Raw genomic sequence first — 27,035 nt, 5'->3', positions numbered from 1 at the left:
TGTGATCTGTGTCGTGGTACTATTAGATAATTGCAGGGTTATAATGGACTTATTTATCTGGTGGTAAAAAAAACAAAAAAACACCTTGTATCATACTGATCTTGTGACAGTGTGTATCTTGCCACCTCAAGCTAAATGAACAACAGCCTTATACCTCCTGACTCTGGTTAAATGTTTCACATGAACTCAGTACCTTGATGAAAATCGTTAGGTTTTGTCCTCTGCAGAGAGGTTAGATAATCCTCTACTGGATGAGTACCTTCATTCACTTTTGCACATTCATACCTGGGAGCCGACCAGTACGACAGCAGTCTTCAGCCTGGATACAGGGGCACCTCAGAAGTAGTTGTGTTTTGAGTGAGAGTCTTGTTTATTCACTTTCAACCCAGTTTCCCAGCTGGAAACGAAAAACCCTGTCGAATGTTTTCCATCATCTCTTGAATTTTTTGTTTTATTTTTTCCAGGTGCACTGTCCCGTTCAAATGCCAAAAGAAAAGTAATATGCGTAAAATCTCCTACACTGGGTAAAGCGGTGTTGTTTGTTGTTCAGTAATCTCACATAGCAAGACACCTGGCTCATCGAGTTTGAAAAATTGGTGTTGGTTGGTTTTTCTAATGTAAATGTATTGCTTTGAATAATGTCAAGCTTACTTAGTTGTGCTCTTTTCTAAACTGATGGCCAAGTATTCCAGAGTAAAAACACTCCATGATTATCTTAAGTCAGTTTTAGTGAGAGGTTTGTCACTTATCCATGACATAAAGAGATTCTTCCTTGCGACATATGCAAGCGTATCGTAATCTGCCAGAAGTAGCACCAGCAGTTGCATCCTTACTCGGGTGACCCAGGAGCAAAGAGAATATGAAAAACCACACCAAATATCTTTCCCATATCTTGCAAAATATCCATGCCTGGATTTTAGGACAGCGCCAGACACATTGAGAGCATTTATTTTTTTACTATTGTCAGACATTTTAGACCAAATGATTAACAGGTTAATCGGGAAAAAGTGTATCGTTAGTTGCAGTTCTACATCAGTGTGCACATGACCTGCAGCTAGCTGTTGTTATGAATAGCATTGCTTAGCTACACATTAGGGCTGAACGATTTGGGGGCAAAAAAATCTAATTGCGATTTTTCTGCCAGATATTGCGATTACGATTCGATTTGCGATTTTTTTTTTTTCAAGTTTAGCTAAAGTTCAATATTCACTGGGTAACAGATAACACTCCTTATTCTTATGCAAGGATGAGAACATAGATATGTATGAAGTGCCAGCAATAAGTGTACTTTTTTTAATAAGCATGGAACAATCTGTGATATGTAACAGTATTCCAGTATGTATCTTATGAAGTAGTACATATAATAATAAAAAGCGGAATAAAAAAATGTTAAACCAAATGTTACACCAAACATTCAACACAATATTTCACATTCGGATCAATCGCGGTCTTCACGATTAGCTAATCGCATTCTTTCAAATCGCGATTTCGGTTTGAAAACGATTAATCGCTCAGCCCTACTACACATGTACAGTGTGTACAACCCTTTAGCTCGTGCAGATGGATCTGGAGAAGGACTCTTCACTGTAACTGTCCTCCACATCTGTCTGGCCTGCTGCCAGGCTAATAAAGGTGTGAGGCAGCCTGAGGTCAAGCAGCATACTTTTCCTTACTGTAATCACATGGCCATCTGTCAGAGACTGTGCTCACCGCTCTCAACACTGCTTCCTTTTTGCCACCCACCTCAGGCACACATCACACATGCACCGAAACACAAATGTCTAACCGCATAATCATGTGAAAACGATTCTATTTTGACAAAAGCTTTTATTGTCCTATGACTGAGTGCCTTCACACATTGGTTATTCTACTGTGAAAGCGAAGAAATTCATCAAAACATTTGACACAAGCCACAGCTATTTTTTTCTTCTTCCAGCTTTAATGTCACATTCTACATGAGTTATGACTTATGAGTCATTTCCCTAATTTATCATTTTGAGCTTAACAATGCAACTGATTGCAGGACTAGCTATGCAAAAGAAAGCATCAATATTCCTCAATGCCAAATGGCACACTTGGTTATTCAAACCAGATCATTTCTTCATGGCTGTCTTGAGGTAATTTGTTTTTGGCTCTCAATGAATTAGTACCATATTTCAGATCTGTCCTGCTCCCCCCCCTCCACCCCTCCCCCTCTGCCCCCACCCCAAACATCTCCCTCCTTCCTCTTCTCTCCTGCCTCTCACTCTCTTTCCTTATAACAGGATTTAGCATATCAATGGCGGATTAGTTCGTTTAACAAAAGCTTACTACTGCAAAGCCCCTTTCCACTCGTCTTTCCAGCCTGACTTGTGGACCTCACACACAGCTCCTCCGCGCTGGGGTCTTTGGTGTGCGTGTGTGGTCGCGGCTGCTCGGCTGAATGGATTTGCGTTTGAAGATGACAAAAGACATGCTTAGTCACTATGGGCTTCGGAGATGTATGCAGTAGCATGTGTGGGTGATGGTGTGTGCATATGTGTACAGGAGCACGGTGGAGGTTTGTTTTTACATGCGTGTGTGCTGGGAGCTGACAACATGTGTGAACAGAGATATTTCTGCTTTGCACACACAGGTTCAGCCATCATCAATTATCACTTTATCTGTATGATCTGAACAACATACTGTGTCCTAAACCTGCCAGTCTATTGTTCTTGTACCTCTGGCTTCCTCCTGCTTTAATGGGGCATGGAAAAAAGTAGTGTCCTCTGCCCTCACAGCCGTTAACGTGCTGGCCTGCAGATTCTCCTGCTCTGGAATGGGACCAGTTCTGTACAGTGGAAAGTGTTGCACGGAGGTGCCAGGAGGAGGTGACTCCAGCTGGCTAGATTTGGGCATCGACCCATGTGCGTGCGGGGTTCGAGAGCAGGCGAGTGGAGGAAAACCCCACCGTGACACTGCAGCCGGCTCAGGAAGGATGCCCCCCTGCCTGTGTGGTGTTTGTTTGAGCCACATAGCATTAATCACCTCAGAGGGTGTCAGGGTTTAGGATGTAGGTATGTCAGAAGGAGGGGGCAAGTTGGAAATGTTCCATTATAAAGGCACGTGCCTTTGCGTTACTATCAGAGCTTGGCAAAACTTTCTCCTGTTAGCTTCTCATGTTTGTGTTTGCAATAGTTTTGATGCAGTGGAAATCATCCTCACACGCAGGGATTGACTCCTAATGTAACACATGGAAGGATGAGGGTGTCTCTATATACGATGAATTGTTGTCATAAAATATCCTCATTTGGCAAAAACACATGAATACTCAAACACAGGCCCACGGTGTTTGTGAAGGCTTACCTATAGTCTGTCAGTAACTACCCAGTCAACCCATCAGTATCATGGTAGAAATGTGTGTATGTTATTGTAAGTATATGTCAGAACGTTGTGATTCTATTTCCAAAAGGCCTTTTACTTGTGTGTGTTGTTTTTTTTAGTTTGTACTGGTGTAATAAAAAAACATGCTGTACATAATTTTACACTATGAATGCAAGCTTTAACCTCACACAACCTCAGTACACCAATTTAGGAATGATCACTCTCGCAATTATTTGGGTAATTTTGAGATGGAAATAATGCAGTAATTCACCACTCTCATTCAATCGCCATATTTATTTAAAGGGTTCACCCAAATTACATTAAAACACTTTTTTTCTAATAAACCCTGAGTAGAATCTAGTAATGCGGAAAGTTTTGGTTTCGAAAATACCTGGCAGTGCGTTATCTACCTCCAGCCCAATACATTGGCGGTGAATTGAACATATATCACATCTGGAACGCGCAACAGCAGTGTATCATTCCAGAAACAATATCTTGGTTACTGACTGATTGGTCCAATATGCCTTACATTGCATTGTGTGCAGTGCAAGGGTTGCATAATAAGTGTATAGAGGATTATTGCTGCTTCAGTCACATGTTCTTTATTCTTAGAGTGTGCCTATAGACAGTTCATGAATGCTATTCTAATCAGGGTCTTTCATGGGAAAAGCCCCCTGCTGTACAAGAAGTGATGTTATGTGTTTTGACGCCGTACTTTATTGATCCCTGAAGGGAACATGTTCTCAGAGTGTAGGTTGGGGGCAGGGGGACCAGGTCCTTTGTGTGTTTCTCTGTCCAACCACTAGTCCACTGACCAGAGCAGGCCTTAATTGTCATCAGTTTCTGTGCAGAATTACATTTTTGCCTTCTGACGGCTCATTCTTTTGGCCCGTGTTTTCCTGAGCCATCAATCTGTCTCGCTGTCTCTGTATCTGTGTTTCTTGGCAGTAGCAAGGCTCCAGGTGTCTTGTGTGTCCCGTGCCCAGACGCTTTGCCAGCCCCCGGTGCTCCTGGGCCGTAGTGGCATTGTTCTAAGTGGCCCATTGTGCATGACCCTGGTTCAGGGGAAACAGCTGGTGGATCCTCCAGTACCCCTGCCTGCTTGGCACCGACGACTGGGCCCAAGCCATGGTGTAAAATGACTGCGCCCCACTTCCCACTTTTGATACAAACCATGCACGACAGCTCTGAGCATCCATTTACTGTTGATCGGCTTTTTCCGCACTGTCAGGTTTGCAAAGTGGTGTTATGCTGTGCAGGACAGGAGAGCTGGTATTCAAAGCAGGAGTCTTCTTTGTCAATTTTAAGTGTATGGGTACAGTTGATATTTACATAAACAGCATAAGTTTTGTGCATGTGTTCATTATCGTTTGGTTGGAGCCCTTTCCTGGTGTCAAGGGCTGCCCTCAGTACAGGAAGTGACTCAGTATTGACTGCCGCTGCACTCCCTGTGAGCTGATTCTCCCCTACTCCTCTCAGGATGTTTACCTCCTCCTCCTCCCCCGTCTCCCTCTCCCACCCTCCTCTCCGCCCCCTTCCTTGATCACATGTTTTTTTTTACGTCGGTGCGCTCAGCTCCAGGCCCGACCCGGCTTGTCTAGGTTTAGTTTGGCCCAGACATAATCAGTGACGGTGACTGCTGAGTTGGTGGTCTTGGTCATGCTGAAATCCTGATTTTTCATTGTGTACGCTTAATAAACAATACAATACATTACTTCACTGAAGGGTCCTTTAAGTGGTATTTCCTCCTTCTTTATAGTGGAGAGTCCTTTCTGAAGGGAGGAAAGGAGGTCTGAGCAGGTGCTCTCTTCCTGAGCCACTGGGTTCAGAATACTCCAGTCCCCATACTGGTGGTGATGTAAGCCACTGGAAATTATGTAATATGTGTGTGTGTGTGTGTGTGTGTGTGTGTGTGTGTGTGTGTGTGTGTGTGTGTGTGTGTGTGTGTGTGTGTGTGTGTGTGAATACAAGTCAGAGTAATGGGGTTGATCTTCATCTCTTTCTTTGTCTCTTAGTTGCTGTATCAGATGTGGACCCGCCACAGTGCATTATCCATTCATGTCCAGACATTCTGCTTACACACTACATCTGTGTCATTATTTATTAGGTGTATAGCTTCACTAATATCTTTATTTGTATCTCCACTTATCTGCAGTTCCCAGAGTGCGGCTTCTTTGGCATGTATGACAAGATCCTGCTGTTCCGCCACGACTTAAACGACGAGAACATCCTGCAGAGGCTAACCTCGGCGGAGGACATCCATGAAGGAGACCTCATTGAGGTGGTGCTCTCTGGTATGTACGCTGCAGTGAAACAAACAAATGGATGCATAGTGTCTCACCTTGAATGCGTTGATTTAGCGCACCGTTTTTTCTCCAGCATCTCAGATTAGTTTGAACATGAACAAAGTGGTACTAAAATGAATTGCTACTTAGTATTTTTGTGAAGGAAAAAACAGACCTTTTTGAACTGTTGCTTTTGGCAAACACAGAGGTACATAATGAACAAGTGGTTTTATTCATCCATTCTCAAGAGCTTTCACCATTTTAATGTGAGTATTTTAAATGTTTTTAAATTATATCGAGAGACCCAAATAACCTTTTGCCCGTCATCATTGACTTAGGGTCTGAGTCAGGAGGAGATATGGGGGATATATTTATTAAATGTTGAAAGCAGTAGCTTGAAATTAGCTGCTAACATTAAACATTTGAACTACTGCATAGGACAGAAACCCAGCAGGAGACTTTTAGCATATGTGTCCTGTATATAGTATTTAGAAAAGTGGAAATTTAGATAATAGAAATTGGTCACTTTTGACAGTTTTTTTTATACATCTTCTTATGCTCATGTCAGTTGAAATATCAGCAAAGATTGCCCAAAGAAACTAAGACTAAAGGTCTTGCTTCTTCAGACTTCCAAAACTGGATAAAAATGGGCATAAAATTCAACCGAGCAGTACAAACCATGTGTTTTAAAGTCCAAACAGTGGTCTAAAACTAATAAACTGGAGGAAGCTTCACATGTTTGATTTTTTTGTGTGCCTAGTCATAGTTGACACAACCTCCAGTAAACAAAGCCTGTAGTGTCTTGTTTGAGGGAACTTCAGTGGATAAGAGTCCGTTGTTCTCACTGAAACTCTGCCGTCCAAACGCAATATTATTCTTGTGCAATTCGATGTCGACAACTGAACGACTGCAGGTGAATCACCCGATACTCCGCCCGCTCACTCACCTGCTTTTTATTTTGTTGTTAAAACATTTTTTCTTTCTTACTCGTCAAAGTTTCCATCGGATTGTCCACATTTCTAGCGGCTTCGCAGGTGTTTGGCTTTTCTTTGCCGTTTTCCTGCGATGAATAAGTCAGCTTCCTGTGCACTGCCGAGAGCAACAAATGGCTTAGAGTATCTGTTCCGCACTAATCTGTTCTCCTGCTCCATCTGTCTCCACTGGGAAGCACCTGACACCACCTGTGCTGAATATCTCCCCCTCTCTCCTGGGCTGAGAGTACTGTTTAAGGGGGATTTAGACAGGGGATGACTGTATAGGTTCAGGATCTGAGGCATCTTCAGGCATCAGTGCTGAGGAATGTAGACTAAAGACTGGAGAACTTCCTTCTTTTTGTTTCTCACTGTCTGTGTTTGTCTTGTGCTCTCTTTTGTGTCCGTCTTTGTTGCTCTCTTTCCCTCCTCGCTTTCTCTCATTCTAATCCCTCCTACTGCAACAAATCCATCTGCAGGTGTAAGCTCTAGCATGAGAGCTTGACAGAGCCTGAGGTATACCTGATGAAAACCGTCATGCAAGTGCCCAATCTCGGATTTGCTACACATGCTGTTTATTTCTTTATTTCATCTAACACTTGGCCTTCTTCATGAGAAGAGGTTTGCATGTCAGACACTTGATCTTTGTTTGAGAAACACAAGCTGAGAGATCCATGTTCCCAAGCCCTTCATTTGGTTCAGAGAAATTATAAGTCTTGTTTTTCCCGCCCCACAATTTGTCTCCTGTTTTCTTCCGTTAAGTTTTCCTTAACCAACCTGTTGTTGGATTCCGCGGCTGTGGGATAGAGACTGTCTTCATATCTCTCTCGCTGCGAGAGGGAGGCAGAAGTGGCTTTTTCTTGGCTGTGGGCTCAAAGAAGAGGGTTTGTTTTTCTTGCAGTAAGTGATTGTAGTAGACCCGTGGAGTGTAAACACGCTCTGATGTGCGGGGCGGCCCTGGACACAGCGGACACTGTGCAGGCCATCTCGCCCCATGAGGTTTGAGGTTTGGCCTGACCGATTGTCCCTTTGTTCTGTTTTTCACTCCCTTACGTTTCCCACCCACTTTCACAAGCTCCCTATTCACCACTGCTGACAGTGTGAAATTGATATTTTACAATACCTTCTGTTTGTCATTAATATGACAAACTTGTTTTTGTCAGATGAAAACTTGTGGCCTCCAAATGGAAACTCTGTGCCTCCAAGCAAACAGATAACGCATTCATGTAAGCCTCTCCGCCCGCGAGAAGTGCTGCGACAAACGTGTGGAGTTTGTGTTTGGTGTTGTTTGATGCTAATTAGCACGACAAGCATTGCATAACGGCGCTACTGCTAAGAAGCGGGCAGTTGTTTGCAGACGTGTGTAAAAAAGCTCATGAATGCCGCCTTTCATGTGTCTGTGCCAGGAAGCTATGTTCGCCCCATGACATGTGATCTGCCGGAGTTCTTTCTTCTCTTTCAAATGGAACCCAAACTGTGAAAATCACCCCACCAGCCATTTTATTTCTCTGAAATGGAGAGAAATGTGTATTGATGGTGTGCATAGATATGAACATCTCAGATAATTTAATAGCAGCGGTCCCGGGAAATGAGTTAAAAATTAAGAAAAGGTTTGTTTCACTATTTGGGTTGACCCTAGAATTGACCCTTGACATGTCCTGCCGGTGGAAATGTTGCATTCTTCCGTCAAATGAACAGATTGGTTCAGCGCGAGTGGCTTTTTTATTTATTCCTCCAAATTTTAAATTGATTTATTGCTTAAAGGATGTTCTCTCTATTCTTTGTATTGAGCAGATTCTTAGCAAAAGAAAGTGTTTTGTTTTTCTTACTGGCCACTAGGCCTGCACGATTCGGGAAAAAATATGAATCACAATTTTTTAGCTTAGAATAGATATCACGATTCTCTGCCACGATTTTTTTCTCACAAAGTGTAATGTTTATTGCACACGTGAACCATGACAAAACAAAACAAATTGGCAGTAGACAGACAGTAAACATAGATTATTTTGGCACCTACAGCACATTGCGCATCACCACAAGCCTGTAGACATAGAGGCTTCAATGAATAAAGAAAATAAAGTACATACTGGCCATTTAAGTACAGTAGGCTACCAAAAATAGTGACATATAACACATTGAACTAAATATGGCCCTGATACAGGCTAGATCTGAACTCCTTGAACATGTCTTAAAACATGTTAATATCAATGTCAAATGCTTTCAATAAATTAATTGAAGGAGAAAAGAAAAGAAAATAATTTAAAAATTAAATCGTGAACAGGGGTGAATCGAGATGGCGATTTTATAACAATTTATCGCGCAGGCCTACTGCCCACATTGCCATACGTATATTGTTGTTCAAGTCTATATTTCATCACGGTCACAACTGCTGAGATTGTCCTCAGTTGTCCTAGCACAAATGTGTTGGTTGAATCACCTAAAAGGAAATGACCTAAACACACAGCACACTATGACAACATTATGGTCACCACACAGGTTTTGCAGCTTAAACCGAGTGTTAAGATGAACCGTTCCCTCGTTGGTCACTGCGGACGCATGAATGATTGCACAGGAACACGTTGCTAATGCAAGGTCTGAAGCTTCAGTTGCACACACAGGTTTTGGGAAGCGGTCACCTCCATATCTTACTCATCTTCACATCTTTGATGAGTCACAGCCAGGATTAACCAGCGCTTGCTTCCAACAATGAGCTCAGTGTGTATCTTTGACACAAAACAGTAAAGACACAAAGCAAAGATAAGAGAGAAACAGGAAGTGGGACAGCTCTGTTGGTTTTAATTTTGTGTTCTTAATAACAAAGATGGCCTGATAAAACAGGATCATTCTGCATTTCTCTGGTGTCTCATGGGTGTGCCCTATCACTTAGAGTGATGAAATTGAGTGTCTTTGCAGATGTGGCGCCCTCTACTGCAGAAACGTAGACATACACATACCAATATTTATTTGTTTGTATCGGAACACTTGCATATTAGATTACTTATGACGAGGCTGTGTATCGTCTTCAATATTGGTTTTATATTAAAAAAACTGTGTGAAATAGCTGTGAGATGCGTGTGATAAATGGCTGTTATCTTCTTGTCTTTTTGATTCCTTTGCCATCTTTTCTCCTCAATTGTTTTTTTGTAGTTGTTGTTTTTTAATACAAACTTTTTTCCAGATTAGTTTTGCTTTCGCCAACTTTTAGTTGATACCACTTGTTTATTGATTCTAGCTCAAGCCACAGTTGAAGACTTCCAGATACGACCCCATGCCCTTTATGTCCACTCCTACAAGGCCCCCACCTTCTGTGATTACTGCGGGGAGATGCTATGGGGTCTCGTCCGGCAGGGGCTCAAATGTGAAGGTTAGACACACACTCACACACACACACACACACACACACACACACACACACACACACACACACACACACACACACACACACAAACCTTGTTGAATACTACAGAACCGTGCTGTGTCATCGCGAGGTTTTTAGCTGTATCCACACACGCAAACACACCAAATCTCTGACTTCAACAATGTATCAGGGAGATATTGAAGCAAAAAAGACAGATTTGGCAGTGTAGCCAGTGAAATGCTTAACATTCAGATCCCAGTGGAATTATGGCATGTTGGCTTGCCTTTTCATTTTTTTTTTGGTCCTCATTGGATCAGATTTGAATTTTACTCTTTCATTTTCATGTCATTAGGGTGCAATTGAAGTCCCATCTGACCTATGAACTAAATTGATTTATTTACCAGTGAAACATTCATAGTCATAAATTCTCCTTCCAAGCCATCAGTGGGGCCATCATGTGGCTGATTTGCAAGGTAAAAATATGTTCACCCCTTATTCTCCTCACAGGTTGATGTACTGTAACCTGTAGCATTTATACTACCTTAGTGTTTGTGACTGATGTCATTTGTGTTTTCATGTTTTAAGGATGTGGGCTAAACTACCACAAGCGCTGTGCCTTTAAGATCCCAAATAACTGTTCTGGTGTCCGGAAAAGGCGATTGTCCAATGTCTCACTGCCTGGGCCCTCCCTCTCCGTCCCCCGACCGGCACCTCCCGAAAATGCCGTGGTCATCCTGGACGAGGTGAGTTCTGATTGTGCTAGGATAGAAGTGAAAAAAACCTTCAAAGAGCGCTGTGAAAAGTTGGAAAAGACATCAGTCTCTGCTTGTCCTCTGAATGAAAGGGGGTGATGTTTATTATCCTCACACATGAAAATGAGCTGGCCAGAGTTCAGACATTATTCTAAATCAGACTGCGAGCCAGGTGATTTGAGACAGTCAATTCACATGCTGCTCACAAGCTTGGTTTCATCTGTTAAACTTATCAAATTTGGCTCGTTTCCATGGGTGAATCTCCTGGGCCCTGTTGTAGAATACCACTGATGCAGAAAATTGAATTGAGCTGCACAGAGCTTAGTGGAGAGATCCTTTTTATGACACAGTTTTTGCATAAGACTGCACTGGAATATTCCCCTCTTGTCTGTGTCGCCACTAAAGGTCATCAGGAAATGTAATTATACTAATGACATTAAAAGTCCAAGTTTCTGTATCTAGTATCTAAATGAAGAAAGCTTCCCTCTCCACTTCTGTCAGAAGCTTCCAGACTGCTTGATTTATTCATATAAAAAAACTAAATGCTCATACATGGTAAAACATGACAAATCTAATAACCGTCTTCAGACCACTAGGATCGTGTTAACTACGCAAAGTCATGCTAACTCCGTTTGACAGATTTCTTTTTTCCCTTTTCCACTTATGTCTTTCTCTTCTTCTACTGCCATATCATTATTCACTCTGTCTTTCCCTATCACTCAAATACTCCCTTTGAGGCTGTTGTTCCTTTATTTTTCACTTCCTTCCTGCATATGGCTTTTTAATTCTCCCCTCCCCCCATCCTTCCATCTCCGCAGCAGAGGTCCCATCAGGAGGCAGGGAAGCGGATCCTGTCCTGGAGTGGCAGGCCTATCTGGATGGAGAAGATGGTGCTGGGGCGGGTTAAGGTTCCACACACCTTCGCCATTCACACCTACACTCGTCCCACTATCTGTCAGTACTGCAAGCGTCTGCTCAAGGGTCTCTTTCGCCAGGGCATGCAGTGTAAAGGTACGACTATATATGAAGAGTTTCAAAGACAATGTGTCACTATTTGGTGATGCTTTACTATAATTCTAATGTGTTTGAGCCATTTTTTTATTTATTTCATCTGTCAGATTGCAGATTTAACTGCCATAAGCGATGTGCTTCAAAGGTACCTAGAGACTGTTTGGGGGAGGTGGACTTCAATGGAGGTAAGTTCTTCATCCAAGTTCACAGGATTCCGATATTTCCGATATTTGCAATTTTTAAATATTTGCATATTTAATGTATTTGTGTAGAGCCAGCCAGTCCTGGCCCGGACTCGGACACTACCATGGATACTATGGAGGTGGACAGTGGCGACATGGATGGCGGCAGAGGACTGGACGACCCAGAGGAACCCTCCACTCCAGATGAGAGGATGTTCGACATGGATTCTCCCTTACTGGATCGAGAGAAGGACGAAGAGCCGATCAAGACAATCAGGTATGTTTGAAGATGTTGCTTTAAGTAGAGGTTATCCAGTTTGACATTCCTGCATTTTCATGGCTGCAACCCCATTCAGAGACAAACATTACGGCTGATAATGTGCCATTGTAGATTTTCTGTTGATGAAGAGTAAGTGGCACCGCTCTGGCCTGATTCAAACCGGGGACTTTGCGGTTATGTTTTAAACCACCAGGTCTAACTGCGCAATTCCTCTGTTTATTCTACAACAGCAGTGTGCGTTTTATGTTTCCAGTAGTGTTGCCACTGCTTCAAACATAAAATGCATCACTTCCTGTGCAGGATTTCTGTTAGGAAAGACCTAGCAGACACTGGGTGGTTAGAAAAACAAATATAAAAGGTTTCATAAGCTGGCTACAGGTCAATTGAAATGTAACCTGTTACTGTTTCAGTATATTTAGCCCTGACAGAGTAAGTAATTGCCATATTGATTCATGAAATCTTAATTTTGTGTGTATGTCTAGCCCTTCCACTAGCAGCAACATCCCTCTGATGCGGGTGGTCCAGTCCATCAAACACACCAAGAGGCGGAGCTCCACTGTGGTGAAGGAGGGCTGGATGGTTCATTATACGAGCAGGGACAACCTGGTAAGACTGATAACCCCAAAAGCCCAACAAAGGAGCCCAGTCTGAAATGGGCTGTGCTTAGCCTGTATGCTGGGGAAAACTCCTTCTCCAAAGCTGTTCACATGTGTTGAATTCAGCACAGAAGGTATTTTCCTCATGAAACTAAACTTTAAAGCACTGTAATGTTGGTAGGTGATGTGTGTTTTGTCGTTTGGACTAACTTGGCGTTCCTTTCCCTCTTGAACAGCGGAAGAGACACTACTGGAGGCTGGACAGCAAGAGTCTGAGTCTCTTCCAGAATGACACCGGAGCCAAGTTCTACAAAGTAAGCATAAAACTATCATCTCTGCCTTGTTCTTGGAAAATCATGTCTTGTCCTCCACATCAAACACACAGAAGCATTTATTAAACTGTCAGAAAATGGTAGCCTGGGAAAACCCTGACGAACTTCCGGCAAATTTGAGATTTGCTCTGCAAGTCATTCTGGCCAAGAGCCCATTCAAGCCCATTTCCAATTTTTCCAAATCGAGGCACCAATCACAACCGTTGAGGCGGGCTTTACACCAATCACAATCGTTGAGGCGGGCTTTACACGATGACGATAGCGCAGCGACGGCGAGCAGCTTTTTGTTTACATTCAACATGACGGCCACCGAAGCGCAGCAACCCGTTGATGCCGCTGTCGCTGCTACGTCACCCGGATCGTTGGTCTGATTGGTTGAAAGACTATCCAATGCGCCCAGAGGCATTTGAGCAGCGTCTGTTGGTGACGCCCCTTTGGAAATGAGCTGCGAATGAACCTTGTCCAGACCCACTCTCTTTTAGAGCTGAGAAGGGTCTGGTGTAAGCCAGGCTAACAAAATGGAGCAGCTGGATGCAAATTGCTTCAATGTTGAGTCCCCGAAGAATAATATCTATAAAGTCCCCATGATAGCGCCATAGTAGTGACAATTTACCATTACACTACTTTCTCATGATTCAAACGTCGTGATGTTGAAGTCATTAGGAGTGATTATTTTTCATATCCACGTTTGAATATTGTCTGTCACACTTATGAGAGGTATGTTAATGCAGTCTAACCAGTGGTCGCTGTGTGACTCAGCTTGAGGGCTGTCATGTTGCAACTGTAGACTACCCTGAGGTCAGTTTGGCCCACTGAAATTTTCCCCATGTGGTTTATCACCGTGCTGCCTGGTCTCTTTCCTTCAAGAAGCAAAAGGATCAAGTCACTAACAGTCACTGTCTTTAGCTCCTGTATATCAGATCAGATGGGACATTTGAAGGGGTTTTGAAGAAAAAAAAATGTTTTTGACAGGCATTCCCAAGTTTCAAAAAGAAATGTGGACTTACAGGAAAATTTTGATGCACCATTATTCCATAACCAGACGTGTCAAAAGTATTCACATTCATTACTCAAGTTGAAGTATAGATACTAGGATTTAAAAAGACTTTTGTAGAGGCATCAACTCAAGCTTTTTACTCAAGTAAAAATGTAAAAGTACTGGTTTCAATGGCGCAATTTATCTGGATAGGTTTTTGTTTTTTTGTGTGTTTTTTTTTTAACGATGACAAGCCAGAATGAAAACAAGCCAAACTGAAATAGGAGTAACGAGGCTTTTTTTTAAATGTAAGGAGTAGAAAGTACAGATAATTGCGTGAAAATGTAAGGAGTAGAAGTAAAAAGTCTTCTTGTTACTACCTGTATTATTGTTTCTGTCTTGTCATTGTTTAGGTCGTACATTATATAATTTAGCATGTTTCTGCTTAAATAAGATTTTTTTATTTTTTATTTTTTTCCACCTTTAAAAAAGTGCTGCCTACTTTTACAAAATTAGTAACTTGATGTTTTTTTTTTTTTTTAAAGCAAATAGGAAACTTGTTGACTTGGTAAAAAGAGCCAATTGTTTTTAGTTATTTAGCTGTAGATCTATTTTATTTATGTATTAGTTTTTCATACATTTAAAAAAAATTATTTATCAAATAATTATCCAATGAGTTATTTCTGTATAATTATTTTTTCCTCCTATTTCTTACCTCTCCTCCTTCTGTAACATGACTTATATAATACATGTTGATACTTAGAAATGTGGTTGGGCATCTGCTGTTGGACCACTATACCCTTTTTTGTTTTGTTTTGTTAAGGAGTATGCTGTAAAATAATCACTCCAGTAAAGTACCCAAAATTTCTACATAAGTAAGGTAACAAAGTATTTGTACTTGGTTACTTGACACCTCCGTCCATAACATGGTTGAATTCTTAAAAACTTGACAATTAGTTTTAAATTGGAGTTTTAATCTTTTTTTTAAAATTGTTTTATCCATTCCAAAATAAGTGGTGGCTGTGAGTGAACCACTGTAATTTCAATATGTAAAACCAGTTGTGTTGTGTGACACTTCCCCGCTCAGTGCCAGCACCGTAGTCAGTCATTACACTGCCGCAGGGGCTTAATAGCACAGTAATTATACACTGAGGACCGAGGGAGGGAACTACAGCCTGCAAGGTAAAGACTTCCACATGTGTGTTGGTGGTTGTGCTTGTGTAGGGTGGGGGAGGTAATCATTTTATTGTTCATGTCGCTTTGTGTGTTTTTGAGACTTTGACACTTCCTTGAGCTGTGGTCAGCCTTGTGTTGCAGTGGGATGGTGTGTAGGATGCAGCAGAGTTTCCAGTGCGAGAGTCGACAGGTTCACTTTTGAGTGTGTGCGTGTCATTCAAACAGGTGGTTTGATACGCAGCTGTGTCCATAGTCCTCTTTCTTACTATCTCCCTCTTATGCTGGTGGTAAAAGAAGCCTGAACAAAAACTTAATTCCTTCACCCTTCTCTCCCAATTACTCTGTCACACCCTGCATCCCCTGCCACTAAAAGCCTTGGAGAGGAAACCTCAGCAGGACTCCTCAGGGTGTGTTCACTGGCAGCTTTATGTGGTTCTTTATTATCAACTTGGCACTCAGCTATGTCTGAGACCTTCAGGAGGCTAATTCAAGGCTAGCTGTAATTGCCTTCTTTTCATGCTTCAAAGTTCGATCTTTTGTTCAATGGCCGCTGCCTCAGGGTAGCAGATTTTTTTATCCAATGACAGATAACGTGAGAGGATTTCCTGCACATACATTAGACAAATGTTCTCTCAGGGGTTTCTTCTCTGAAACCACAGATTCTCCATATGCTCATGTGTGTATACGGGGAACCGTCTGTCCTGGGCATTTTCCTCTCATTTCTCTGAAGTTTCTAGCCTGCTGCTCATCAGTGTGTGGCCACTGTCCTCCCCTCTCCTCTTTTCTTTATAACTCCAATCTGATTAGTGGTGGTCGCGTGGTGGCTTGCTTGCCAGGCATGGCAGCCATTTTCTCCATTTGGAAGCCATAACGGCTCCGCGTTTGAAGATGAGACCCCTGTACTTGTGGCTTTCTCTGAAGAACCTTTTATGGGGTGAGGGGGCTTCTCTCTGTCCCTGCCAGTTTGAGATCTGTCATACTCAAACGTTGCACACACACACACACACACACACACACACACACACACACACTGCCCTGCGGAGGAACGGTAGTTGCCGTGTCTTTCGTCTCAGTGGCTAGTGGTAGCGCCAGCGGCTCGTGCTCAGATGGGGCCTCTGGCTGGCCCTGCCTTGTAATCAGGGAACCAGAGCACTTCAGCCACCGCAGGGCCCGCTCACGTGACCCGGCACCGCTAACCACAAGCACTTCATCTGATACTCTGTGGTGAGCCACATGGAGGAGACAGCGTGTGCCTCTATGAGCCCCCATTGGTTGGAACTTCTCTGTGTTTTTTAATTTTTGACCCTCCCTCCTCTCTTTGATTTGACAGTGAATTTGAAGGGGAAGGGCGGGGGGACTTTTAAAGTGTGCTCAACTGGCCTTTCTGTATGTGCTCATAAGAAAGAGAAGAGTCAAGGAGAGAAAGTTAGAGCTGGGACTATATAATCAACACTGTGATTACACCCAATGATTTGGGAGACTTTTGGAGTGCGTGAGTGTTACTACCTGTGTTATTGTTTCTGTCTTGTCATTGTTTAGGTCGTACATTATATAATTTAGCATGTTTCTGCTTAAATAAGATTCTTTTATTTTTTATTTTTTTCCACCTTTAAAAAAGTGCTGCCTACTTTTACAAAATTAGTAACTTGATGTTTTTTTTTTTTAAAGCAAATAGGAAACTTGTTGACTTGGTAAAAAGAGCCAATTGTTTTTAGTTATTTAGCTGTAGATCTATTTTATTTATGTATTAGTTTTTCATACATTTAAAAAAAATTATTTATTGAATAATTATCCAATGAGTTATTTCTGTATAATTATTTTTTCCTCCTGTTTCTTACCTCTCCTCCTTCTGTAACATGACTTATATAATACATGTTGATACTTAGAAATGTGGTTGGGCATCTGCTGTTGGACCACTATACCCTTTTTTGTTTTGTTTTGTTAAGGAGTATTTTTTTACGCCAATATATTGTTTATGCCTCAGGTGTATTGGTTGACTGGGCAGGCAAGACAAGGCAAGGCATATGTATAGCACATTTCAGCAACAGGGCAATTCAAAGTGCTTTACATAAAACATTAAAGAGCAGTTAAAAAACAATTAAAAAAATTAAAACATTAAAGAGCAGTTAAAAATGATTAAAAAATTAAAAACAGGCAGGACCATATTTTTTTACCATCTCATCCACCACGGGCCCCGCAGGAACATGTGACTTTATACTCTGTTACCCATAACAAGAGTGGAAATACTTCTCTTTACCTACAATATAGCCGTCGCTGTAAGGCTTAGTTTAATCAAGGCAAACTTTGCAAAATCCTAAACAGTTCCAACTGTTTTCCCTTAGATTTTGTCATAAAATCTATGTAACACCCGCGTTGGAGAAATTTTCAGAAATATGTCCGTTATCTGTTCAAAAATACCACCAGATAAAAGACGAGAATAAAATTGACAGTTCAGTATAAGAAATTAACAATTATTTAAAGAAAGGCAACATCAAAAAGAAAGGTATTCCGCAGGCTCTCAATTGATGAATATGTTCTGGATCTCATTTATTTGAGAAACGCAGAAGATAATATTTTGTGTAACTAGTTGTGATCTCTGTCCCTCACCCGTCCCACAGGAAATCCCTCTGTCCGAGATCCTCCAGGTGGAACAGTCCAGAGACTACAGTAATCTGGCCCAGGGCAGCAACCCACACTGCTTTGAGATCATCACAGCCACCATGGTCTACTATGTAGGGGAGAACAACTGCAGTCACTACCACAGCCCCTCTCTGGCTGCCTCAGGAGTCGGTATGGATGTGGCTCAGGGCTGGGAGAAGGCCATCAGACAGGCTCTGATGCCTGTCACCCCTCAGCCCAGTGTGGCCAGTGCTGCTGCCCAGGGCAAAGATCATAGTAAGTACAATATTACAGCTTTCTTGTGCTTAAGAATGTGGAAGAAATGGAAAAAAAACTTGAAATAGAATTAACATTTTTTTTCTTCTTGTAATTCAGACAACTAATCGTATTAAATTAGACACTGGAAAGTCAAAAAGCGATTAAGAGCTCTTACGTCATAAAAAGCTCTTTTATGACGTTTTCAGTTAATATAGTCCATTATGGGATGGGTAGGATCCACACCAAGCCATATCCAAACCTTTTGGCTTGCAAAAGTCATTTAATTTCTGAAATTAAGACAGATATACAGTATAGTTTGTAATACACATCGGTGAGGTATGTTTTCAGTTTGTGACTGTGTGCTGTGTCAGTGATAACTTGTGATATCACAGGGTTTTTTCTGACTCAACATGGGACTAAGTAGGTAACTTCTAGGGCCACAACAAATGAAAAGTCTTCCTTTTCCTTGATTATGTGTGTTGAAAAGAAGGGCCCTCTTCACACCACCTTGGCTAAAGCGGTCAAAAAAACGTTTAGGTAGCCAGCATTAGCTTTCGATAGGCAGGGAAACCCCTGCGTTAGAGTCTAAAGGCTGAAGGAGGCTTTGAAGCAAGTCACTGTTAGAAGATGAAAAAAGTGACACACGTCTGACATGACTATACAGAAACTGAGCCTCCCTCACTAGTCAGGTGTTATAAGTCAGAGAAGCTTAGTCCTTAACATAAAGACAGGAATTGACAATTAGCGGTTTAAAAATGTCCTTTTCCCTTCTTCTGTATTCATTTATTTATTAAGTATTTGTACATGAACTGGTAAATGATATGGCTATTTAATCTGCAAATATTGCTGTTATATAGGTGGTCATTTCTCATTACAAAGTAGAGCGTGTTTTATCAAGATTGAAATTAAATTTTTGTGCAAAGCATCAGCTAAATGATCACATCATGTTTTCCACTTGTTTTTATGTCTGGCTTTTGTATTCATTGGGCTAGTATGCAGTATTAGCCCCTGCGGCTGTTTAAATTCCCAGTTATGAAATGCATTGCATGCTTGCACCATTTAGTCACACATAGTTTCCCAGATGAATTTATAGCCAATTTATTGTGTAATAAATGTTTCATTAAGTGGGGCAGTGAATTATTGCATGCAGCTGCAATAAGCTTGTTGTGGAGAAAACAATACTAGTATTTGAGCAATGACTTTGACTACGATTAAAGATTCATGCTTATGCTTTGGTACAGTGACGTTTTTTGAATTGTTGAATGTGGAAACATCATGTCTTTTCCTCTCCAGAAGAGCTGTCCATCAGCATATCTGTGTCCAACTGCCAGATCCAGGAGAATGTGGTAAGTGGGGCTTCTTTTTTCTTAGACGCTGTTGCACAATTTCCCCGCACAGTCTACACATGCATGCATTCATGTGCTATTAAAGTATCTGTTGTGGTAAAATCAGAAACTGTGTCCTACTGTTTCTTTACCAAAACATCCAGGGGAAGCTTTTATGCTGCACAAATAGGGAAGCGGCTGACCCGTATTTTTGGTAAAGGGGTTTTCATCTCAGTTGCACTTCTGCATTGAGTGAAAGTTAGTTGTTTGGCAATACCAGAAAACATTTTTGGAAGAGCAAAACCTTTTTTTCATCTCCGGGCTTTTAATGATGTAACCTTTACTGATGTAAGCATGAAGAAAGTCAAAGAAAAAACACAACAGTAACAATGCAAATTATTTCTGTATAGGATATTGCCTCAGTGTACCAAATATTCTCTGATGAGGTGCTGGGATCCGGCCAGTTTGGCATTGTGTATGGAGGTATGTTTCACTTTTGATATGGTACAACTAACATTTGATATAGTACAGCTCTACTGTGTGTATTACATTCATAGGCTATTTACTCATTTTACCGTGTCCCGTAATATTTTAGGCAAACACAGAAAGAGCGGCAGAGATGTGGCCATCAAGGTGATTGACAAGATGAGATTTCCTACTAAGCAGGAGAGCCAGCTAAGGAATGAGGTGGCCATATTACAGGTAATGACAATAATCCATCAATAATAGCACACAATGAAATCAAAGTCTAGCATGTACTGTCAGTATGAGAGGCCTTGGTTGAAGCCTTTCATTATACAGTACATGCTACAGACCTAAGTTGTACCCCCACTATTCCTGAATCAGGGTAAACACGTTGTCTTTCTGTGCTTTCCCTCAGAATCTGCATCACCCGGGTATCGTCAACTTGGAGTGTATGTTTGAGACGCCGGAGCGGGTGTTTGTTGTCATGGAAAAGCTTCACGGCGACATGCTGGAGATGATTCTGTCCAGCGAGAAGAGCAAACTGCCTGAACGAATCACCAAGTTCTTAGTCACACAGGTCCGTGTTGTAGAAACACACTTCTCATCCCTTTGCTCAAGTCTTCAAGACTAAGATTGCAGTACCTGACGTTACTATATTCTCTCTGAAAACAGACACATATTATTATTTGTTGTGTTTTATTTTGTATCATAGCTTCATTTCCCTCTTTCCCTGTCCTTCCTTCTTTTTTTTGGGGGGTGGTGTGTTAGCACACTGAGCCTCTGCTGCAGCTCTGGGGCCTGTTTATTCTTGTGGTGAGCTGATTGGGGGGAATTGTTTACGGGATTGGTCTGTATGCATCACGGCCTCCTCCCTGGCCGTGGATTACAGTCTGCAGTGTGCTGGTGGCTTTGTGGCCTGATTAGAAGAGCAGCAGGCCCCTGGGCCTCCGTGGATCCCAGGTCCCAAACAGGAGCCGGGTCATTAAACAAAAGCCCCATTAGCTGCGGCGGGCCTGGCTCTGATGTGGCCGGGAGGACTTCTGTCAAAGTCAGAGTCAGGCTAGGGGAGCAGGCGCACTGTGGTTTTGGTACAGGGCCATAGGCAGACATGCGTTCAGCGCCAGCTTACGCCAGGCCTCGTGAATATAGAGATGGGATGATGAGATGAGTTCATGTGTCATTATGTGAAGGTACGGGTCAGGATTGAAGTATTTAAGGGCGTTTGTATGCTTATACTGCTGTTATTTTTCCATATGGCAGCATCATAGATCCTACAGCTTAGATTATACAAACATTACCCTGTTTATACCAGACACTCCATGCATTAAAAAATGTACATGCTGGAGTTTATATTATTGTCATCTGGATTTTTTTGTGTTTAGCTAAATCTGTGCTTTTTTTTTAAACTTTTGCTTGCAACAGATCCTGGTGGCCTTGAGACATCTGCACTTCAAAAACATTGTTCACTGTGACTTGAAGCCCGAGAATGTACTACTGGCCTCCGCAGAGCCCTTTCCTCAGGTACAAAACAGATATTTGTGCATACAGTTTATGTATGTTTTTGTTTTAACCATATGCGCGTGTGTGTGTGTGTGTGTGTGTGTGTGTGTGTGTGTGTGTGTGTGTAAAAATACGCTGAACATGTTTTTTTCTGTCTTCTCACAGGTAAAGCTGTGTGACTTTGGCTTTGCCCGTATAATTGGCGAGAAGTCGTTCCGGCGGTCTGTAGTTGGCACTCCGGCCTACCTAGCACCAGAGGTGCTGCGCAGTAAGGGCTACAACCGCTCCTTAGACATGTGGTCAGTGGGAGTTATTGTGTACGTCAGCTTGAGCGGGACATTCCCTTTTAATGAGGACGAGGACATAAATGACCAGATCCAGAATGCTGCCTTCATGTACCCCCCTACGCCCTGGAAGGACATCTCTGCAGAGGGTAAGAAGACGTAAAACTGTTTGTTTGTTTGTTTGTTTGTTCCCTGAAGGTTAGCTAGTCTGTCCTTCACTCTTGTCAGTGCTTGGCGGCATGGTTGCACCCGTAGTTTAGTGTCAGAGCGAAACTCAGACATGTAGCCTCAGAGCTGTCCTCACCACCTACACGTCTGGGGTGTCTGTACTTTGATCTGACTTGTCTTTGTCTGTGGTTGTGATGAGTCACTCTCAAAGCTCCCCGGCTGCCCAGGCTGCAGCTCCTCCCACACACAAAGTGAAATATATTACAAGGTGAAACAACTGATGAAGGTGTTGATGCTTATGTTTAGTAATCCAACAACAGTAACTGCTGTTCTTGCTGAATCTGAATCTTTTGCTGTGAACGGCTATTGCCCTTTTAAAAAGTCACCTCCTTTGCTATGCTGTTGGTATGAGATTATATATCTTCATCTATGTACAGTCTGCACGTTATCTAATTCCCTCACAGAAGGGGCGCCTGGGTAGTTCACTTGGTTGAGCGTGCGTGCCGTGTGCAAAGGCTCAGTCCTTACCGCAGCGGCAGCGCGTTTTCCCCTTTCCTGTCTTTAGCTGTTCTGTCTAATAAAGGCCTCAAAAAATAATCTTTAAATTCCCTCACAGCCACAGATCTGATCAACAATCTTCTCCAAGTCAAGATGAGGAAGAGGTACAGTGTGGACAAGTGTCTCAGCCATCCCTGGTTACAGGTAACATATTACCTTATTTTCTTTGACCCTTTAACCCAAATCACACTCTTTCTTCTCCGAGTCCTAACTCACTCAAATTTGAACACACAGACATGATACACATACTGTTAGAGTCATTATCACTTACACTTTCCGAGGATATTGCCTCATAATCATCACGTTTGGAAGTTTTTTTCAGTATCAACTGATACACTTTATGTCAGGAACACCTCCTCACTAAGGAGTACATTGTGCTGGACTGTTTCAAAAGTTCATGTATCTTTCCCTCAGGACTATCAAACATGGCTGGACCTCAGGGAGTTTGAGACGCGGCGAGGCGAGCGCTACATCACCCACGAGAGCGACGACGCACGCTGGGAGGAGTACGCAGACGAGCACAGTCTCGTTTACCCCAAACACTTTATCATGGCTCCCAACCTTGATGACATGGAAGAGGACCCCTAGTGGTACAGGGGACTTACTACACCACATGTATTAAAGGACAAGGATTGTCACAGGGACTTTTTTCAAGAAAGCTGTGGGAGCGGCGGATTTTCCCTCCAGAACTGTTTGTTGTGGAAACGGATCATAAGCCGATCAGGTGGAGAATCACCCTCCAGAGGCTTTCAAAGTGGGGAAAAGCCAACAGAATTTGTAGCATGATGCACAACTGCTACAAGCAGTATGCAGGTAGAGATGCGTGCCACAGAAACGCATTAAGAAACTGTCCGGAGAGAAGAGCGTTCGTCTTCTGTTTGCACGATATCAAAACATTCCATGAACTTGCTCAAGTTTGGTTCATTTGGTCACAAACCAAAACAAGGTGAACTTAATAGTTTAGTTGTTGTACACACAATTTTAGATAACTTTGAGTAATAATATGACTCTGTTCTTTATCTTTATGTGAGAGAAGAGATCGGAGACCGTGAGCTTTCCCCAGGAGTAAAGGGCACTTTTCACAAGGGATTTACAGTCTGAGGATTAAAAGCGTTGAGTTTTGTTCTCATTTCCCAACTGTTTGTGAGACTGTCCTTTGGTATGAAACTGGAACTATCACATATATTTGTATGTTTTAAAAAAAATATATATTTGTGGTAGATTTTTGCACTATTGCAATTGAACATAGCATTTGAATAGAAACACTATTCGCTGCTACAGAGAGCATCCAGTCTAGGTGCAGAGTTTTACCCAGAGATAATCAGCAGAAAGTTGATGCAACTCGCGCGGTATTGGCTGCTTTGTCACCATTTTTTTTAAACAAACCTCTTCAGGTATTTCCCACCAACATGTCATTAGAGTATGATCTGTTACTGGCAGCTAATAGTGTGCAAGTTTGATCAACTTTCGCCTGGAAACAGTGACCAACAGACCCTGACCAAATATGTTCATTTTAATGTTTCCAAACCTTTTTCTAAATTTACATGAATTTCTTGACTCACTGAATTGTCAGTAAATGCAATAATGGAGCCGTTATTTTTTTTCTGTTCAACATGAGGCTAAAACAACATGGGCTCTATGTATGTTAGAGCATCATGATTCTGTGTATCTTTCCTGCAGTATTCTTGAATGTGACTTTTTAAGCACTCCAATTCTGGATTCAATGTGTTTTTGATGCTCCTTAGGTATCTGAAGTGTTGCATGGCCAACCAAGGTTTTACATAGAACAAAATATTGGTGTCAGTTTTCATTGTTTATTATGTAGTCTGGACCGTTTCAACAGCCCTTTTTGTCTAGACAGTAGACACAGTAAAAACTAGGTATACTTAACAATTTGGTTCACATGGGATTTTATTGTACTACAGTTTTGTAGTTTTCTCTGTTGGTGTGTTTTGGGAGTATGTTCCTGTTTCCTGTTGTCCTCGTCCTGTCTTTGTTGCCGCTGGATTGGCAGGTGTCAGTGTTTTGTATATTTCAGTACATACCAATGGAATAAAAACTCATCTTCTCAACTGAGATTTAAACGTTTTCTTCAAGCTCTGAATGTCTTTCTTTTGTATTTCAGTGACTTAGCTTAAAATGTTGTGTATGTTGCATCACTGTGTGTGGTTGTGTGTGTGTGTTTGTGCGTGTGTAGTGGTTTAACATGTCAGATCCCATTCTCAGCAGCTGGATTTGATTGTTCCACCACACCGAGCAGTTTGCAGAGCCAGTCGCTCACCACAAGGGAGTAATGACATAGTTAAAAAGGGTGGTGGTGAAATGGGGGCTTGTGGAAGACTTTGAAATTGCGATCATGGAATCCCTGCCAGTATCAAACGTGTGCTTAAGTTCTAGCCGTATGAATGAAACGTCTTATTCCTGAACTGTACTTCAGAATGAGACTATTGTTTGAAGGTACAGTTCACCGTAAACCACAGAGAACAGACAGCCGTCATTAATTTACCAACATCTTTGAAGTGTGCTTTCCCTGATTCCTCCACAAATCTTCTCTGCATTTACCAAAGATACTGACTGACCACTGTTAGCAATCGCGGCTAGCATTATTGCAATGCTATCATCTAATAGCCACTGATGAGAGGTTGGAGATACTCTTTTTCATTCACTAAATGATACTCAATACTGCTCTCCTCCTGCATCTGTTAGTCTGAATGTTTTCAAGATGTGGATCGTCTTTGCAGGCCAGACGACCCCATTAACCTCTGTGGGGGAGACTTTTATAGAGTGAACAGGCACAAATACAACCGAACTGTTAGAGTTCACCGAGTTGGTCCTCACACATTACGCAGTGAACAAATAAAACCCAAACTAAGCCCACCGTAACATACCACATATTTTAGTGTAGCTTGTGTTAGTCAAATTTAAGGATTCATGGTGGAATGAGGTGTATACCTCAAAGAAATAAAATAAATTTTTTTCGGTATAGTGATTTAGAAGTAAGGAGATTAGAGCAAAAACTACTAGGGAAATAAAGTGCAATGTCTCCCTCCTCTGGCTGGACTGGGGTGTAAAATGTTCATGAATCCATGCCTTTTCTAAAACACTGATTTAAAAAGGTTTATGCTATGTTGACAGTTTATACTTTATTAGCTACACCTGTACAGTCTAATCCAATCCAATCCAATATAACTGTTATAACTGCCATAAAGTCTAACTTTAAGTTTTTTACACCGTCATAGAGGTGCTAGTGATGTTTTGTACTGGACTGCCTTATATTTCTCTGTACTCACCTTCAATCTTTAGTTTAAGACGTGCATGATTTTGTGACATAACCAATTTGGAAGCAAAAACGTGATCCAACATGCAATTTACACAACTGTGATGTGGAAGGGTGAAGCCTTCAGTGCACATAACACAGAATATGGACCTTTTAGTGAAGTAGGAGACATTTTTTGTCTAATAATTCAACTTTTAGAATTAGAAATATTTGCATATTCTGGATATTTGAATTAGGAGAAGGAATAGGTTATTTTTTTGTGGTAGAGTAGAATCATTTCAAGACTTTTTAACAAGCTAACTGAACATGTTTGTGGAAAACCCATATCAAAAACAAATGCAGATTCCAACAAGAGTATTTTAAAAACATGCCTAAAGGGGGTCTTTAAAAATATTGTAAATATAAGGACAAATAAAAATATTCAGGCTCAGCAATAGGTGAAATTTATATAGTTAATAATGCAATGAAAGGAAGCAAATGAGTGATATAGGTGCCCGTGTTTGTTGTATATATTTATATAATGTCCCATGGGGACAATGCATGTACAGTAGCACTGTCAGAGGGCTGTCTCCACTGAAACAGGCAGTTCTCTTTGCGACCAGAAGGTGTCACTCTCTGTAGGTTAATAAAGTGAAATTGAAATGGAATAATCTCTGAAACAGTGTGTGTGTGTGTGTGTGTGTGTGTGTGTGTGTGTGTGTGTGTGTGTGTGTGTGTGTGTGTGCGCGTGTGTGTGTGGTGAAGCATTTGGTTATCTTAAAATGAATACAAATTAATTTTATACATATAGAGCGTCAGGCATGTGCACTGTTGTCTACAACATTTAAAAAAATGACCTGTGCCAGCTTGTGTGCCAACTTGTGTTTCACACATTATAAGTTGATTCAGCCTAAGAAATCTCCTTTAGAATCAACTATAAAACATGTTTGAAAGGTCCTTTTAGAATTTACATGAATCAAGCTGTCAGATGCGTGTCAGAAATAACATCTGCTGAAGGATCAGAGACAGCAATCTGTCCTTGTTGCCCTGATCCTGGGGGCGGTGTATATTTGTTGAGCAGCTTTGCCTGGTAGCTTCTCTGCAGGCCTCTCGTCACCTCAAGGAGAGGTCTGAGTGTCATGCATCCTCTGCTCCCCCCCCCCCCCCCCCCCCCCACCTCTCCCTACCTCTTCTTTACGTCCTCCATTCCTCCGCTTCTCTTCTCTACTCCATGCTGGGTATCCATGGGCTCCAGACCAAACAAGCAAACAAACAGAACAACAGAAAAACCCATCACACAGACAAGGAAGAGATGGGGATAGATCTTGTTTGCTTTCTGGG

General features: G+C 41.8%; 1 protein-coding gene across 2 annotated transcripts in view; it reads left to right on the top strand.

Annotated features, from left to right (window-relative positions):
* prkd3 (protein kinase D3) overlaps positions 1 to 24,528 on the top strand; it is a 37,125-nt gene extending 12,597 nt beyond the window's left edge. Inside the window, exons 3-19 of one of the 2 annotated variants that reach the window (XM_028566512.1) lie at positions 5,498 to 5,636; positions 9,831 to 9,962; positions 10,542 to 10,699; positions 11,530 to 11,719; positions 11,827 to 11,904; positions 11,992 to 12,178; positions 12,664 to 12,787; positions 13,014 to 13,091; positions 17,880 to 18,156; positions 19,432 to 19,484; positions 19,874 to 19,946; positions 20,059 to 20,165; positions 20,344 to 20,505; positions 21,351 to 21,449; positions 21,594 to 21,861; positions 22,497 to 22,582; positions 22,853 to 24,528. In XM_028566512.1, coding sequence (XP_028422313.1) covers positions 5,498 to 5,636; positions 9,831 to 9,962; positions 10,542 to 10,699; positions 11,530 to 11,719; positions 11,827 to 11,904; positions 11,992 to 12,178; positions 12,664 to 12,787; positions 13,014 to 13,091; positions 17,880 to 18,156; positions 19,432 to 19,484; positions 19,874 to 19,946; positions 20,059 to 20,165; positions 20,344 to 20,505; positions 21,351 to 21,449; positions 21,594 to 21,861; positions 22,497 to 22,582; positions 22,853 to 23,026 — 2,385 coding nt within the window. In that variant the 3' untranslated portion in view covers positions 23,027 to 24,528. Of the gene's footprint in view, positions 1 to 5,497; positions 5,637 to 9,830; positions 9,963 to 10,541; positions 10,700 to 11,526; positions 11,720 to 11,826; positions 11,905 to 11,991; positions 12,179 to 12,663; positions 12,788 to 13,013; positions 13,092 to 17,879; positions 18,157 to 19,431; positions 19,485 to 19,873; positions 19,947 to 20,058; positions 20,166 to 20,343; positions 20,506 to 21,350; positions 21,450 to 21,593; positions 21,862 to 22,496; positions 22,583 to 22,852 lie in introns of both variants that reach the window. The other variant, XM_028566511.1, reaches the window with a different exon arrangement.
* Positions 24,529 to 27,035: the final 2,507 nt, after the last annotated feature.

The sequence above is a fragment of the Perca flavescens genome, chromosome 20, assembly GCF_004354835.1.
Source record: "Perca flavescens isolate YP-PL-M2 chromosome 20, PFLA_1.0, whole genome shotgun sequence".
NCBI lineage: Eukaryota > Metazoa > Chordata > Actinopteri > Perciformes > Percidae > Perca > Perca flavescens.
This window is presented reverse-complemented; position numbering and strand designations above follow the sequence as displayed.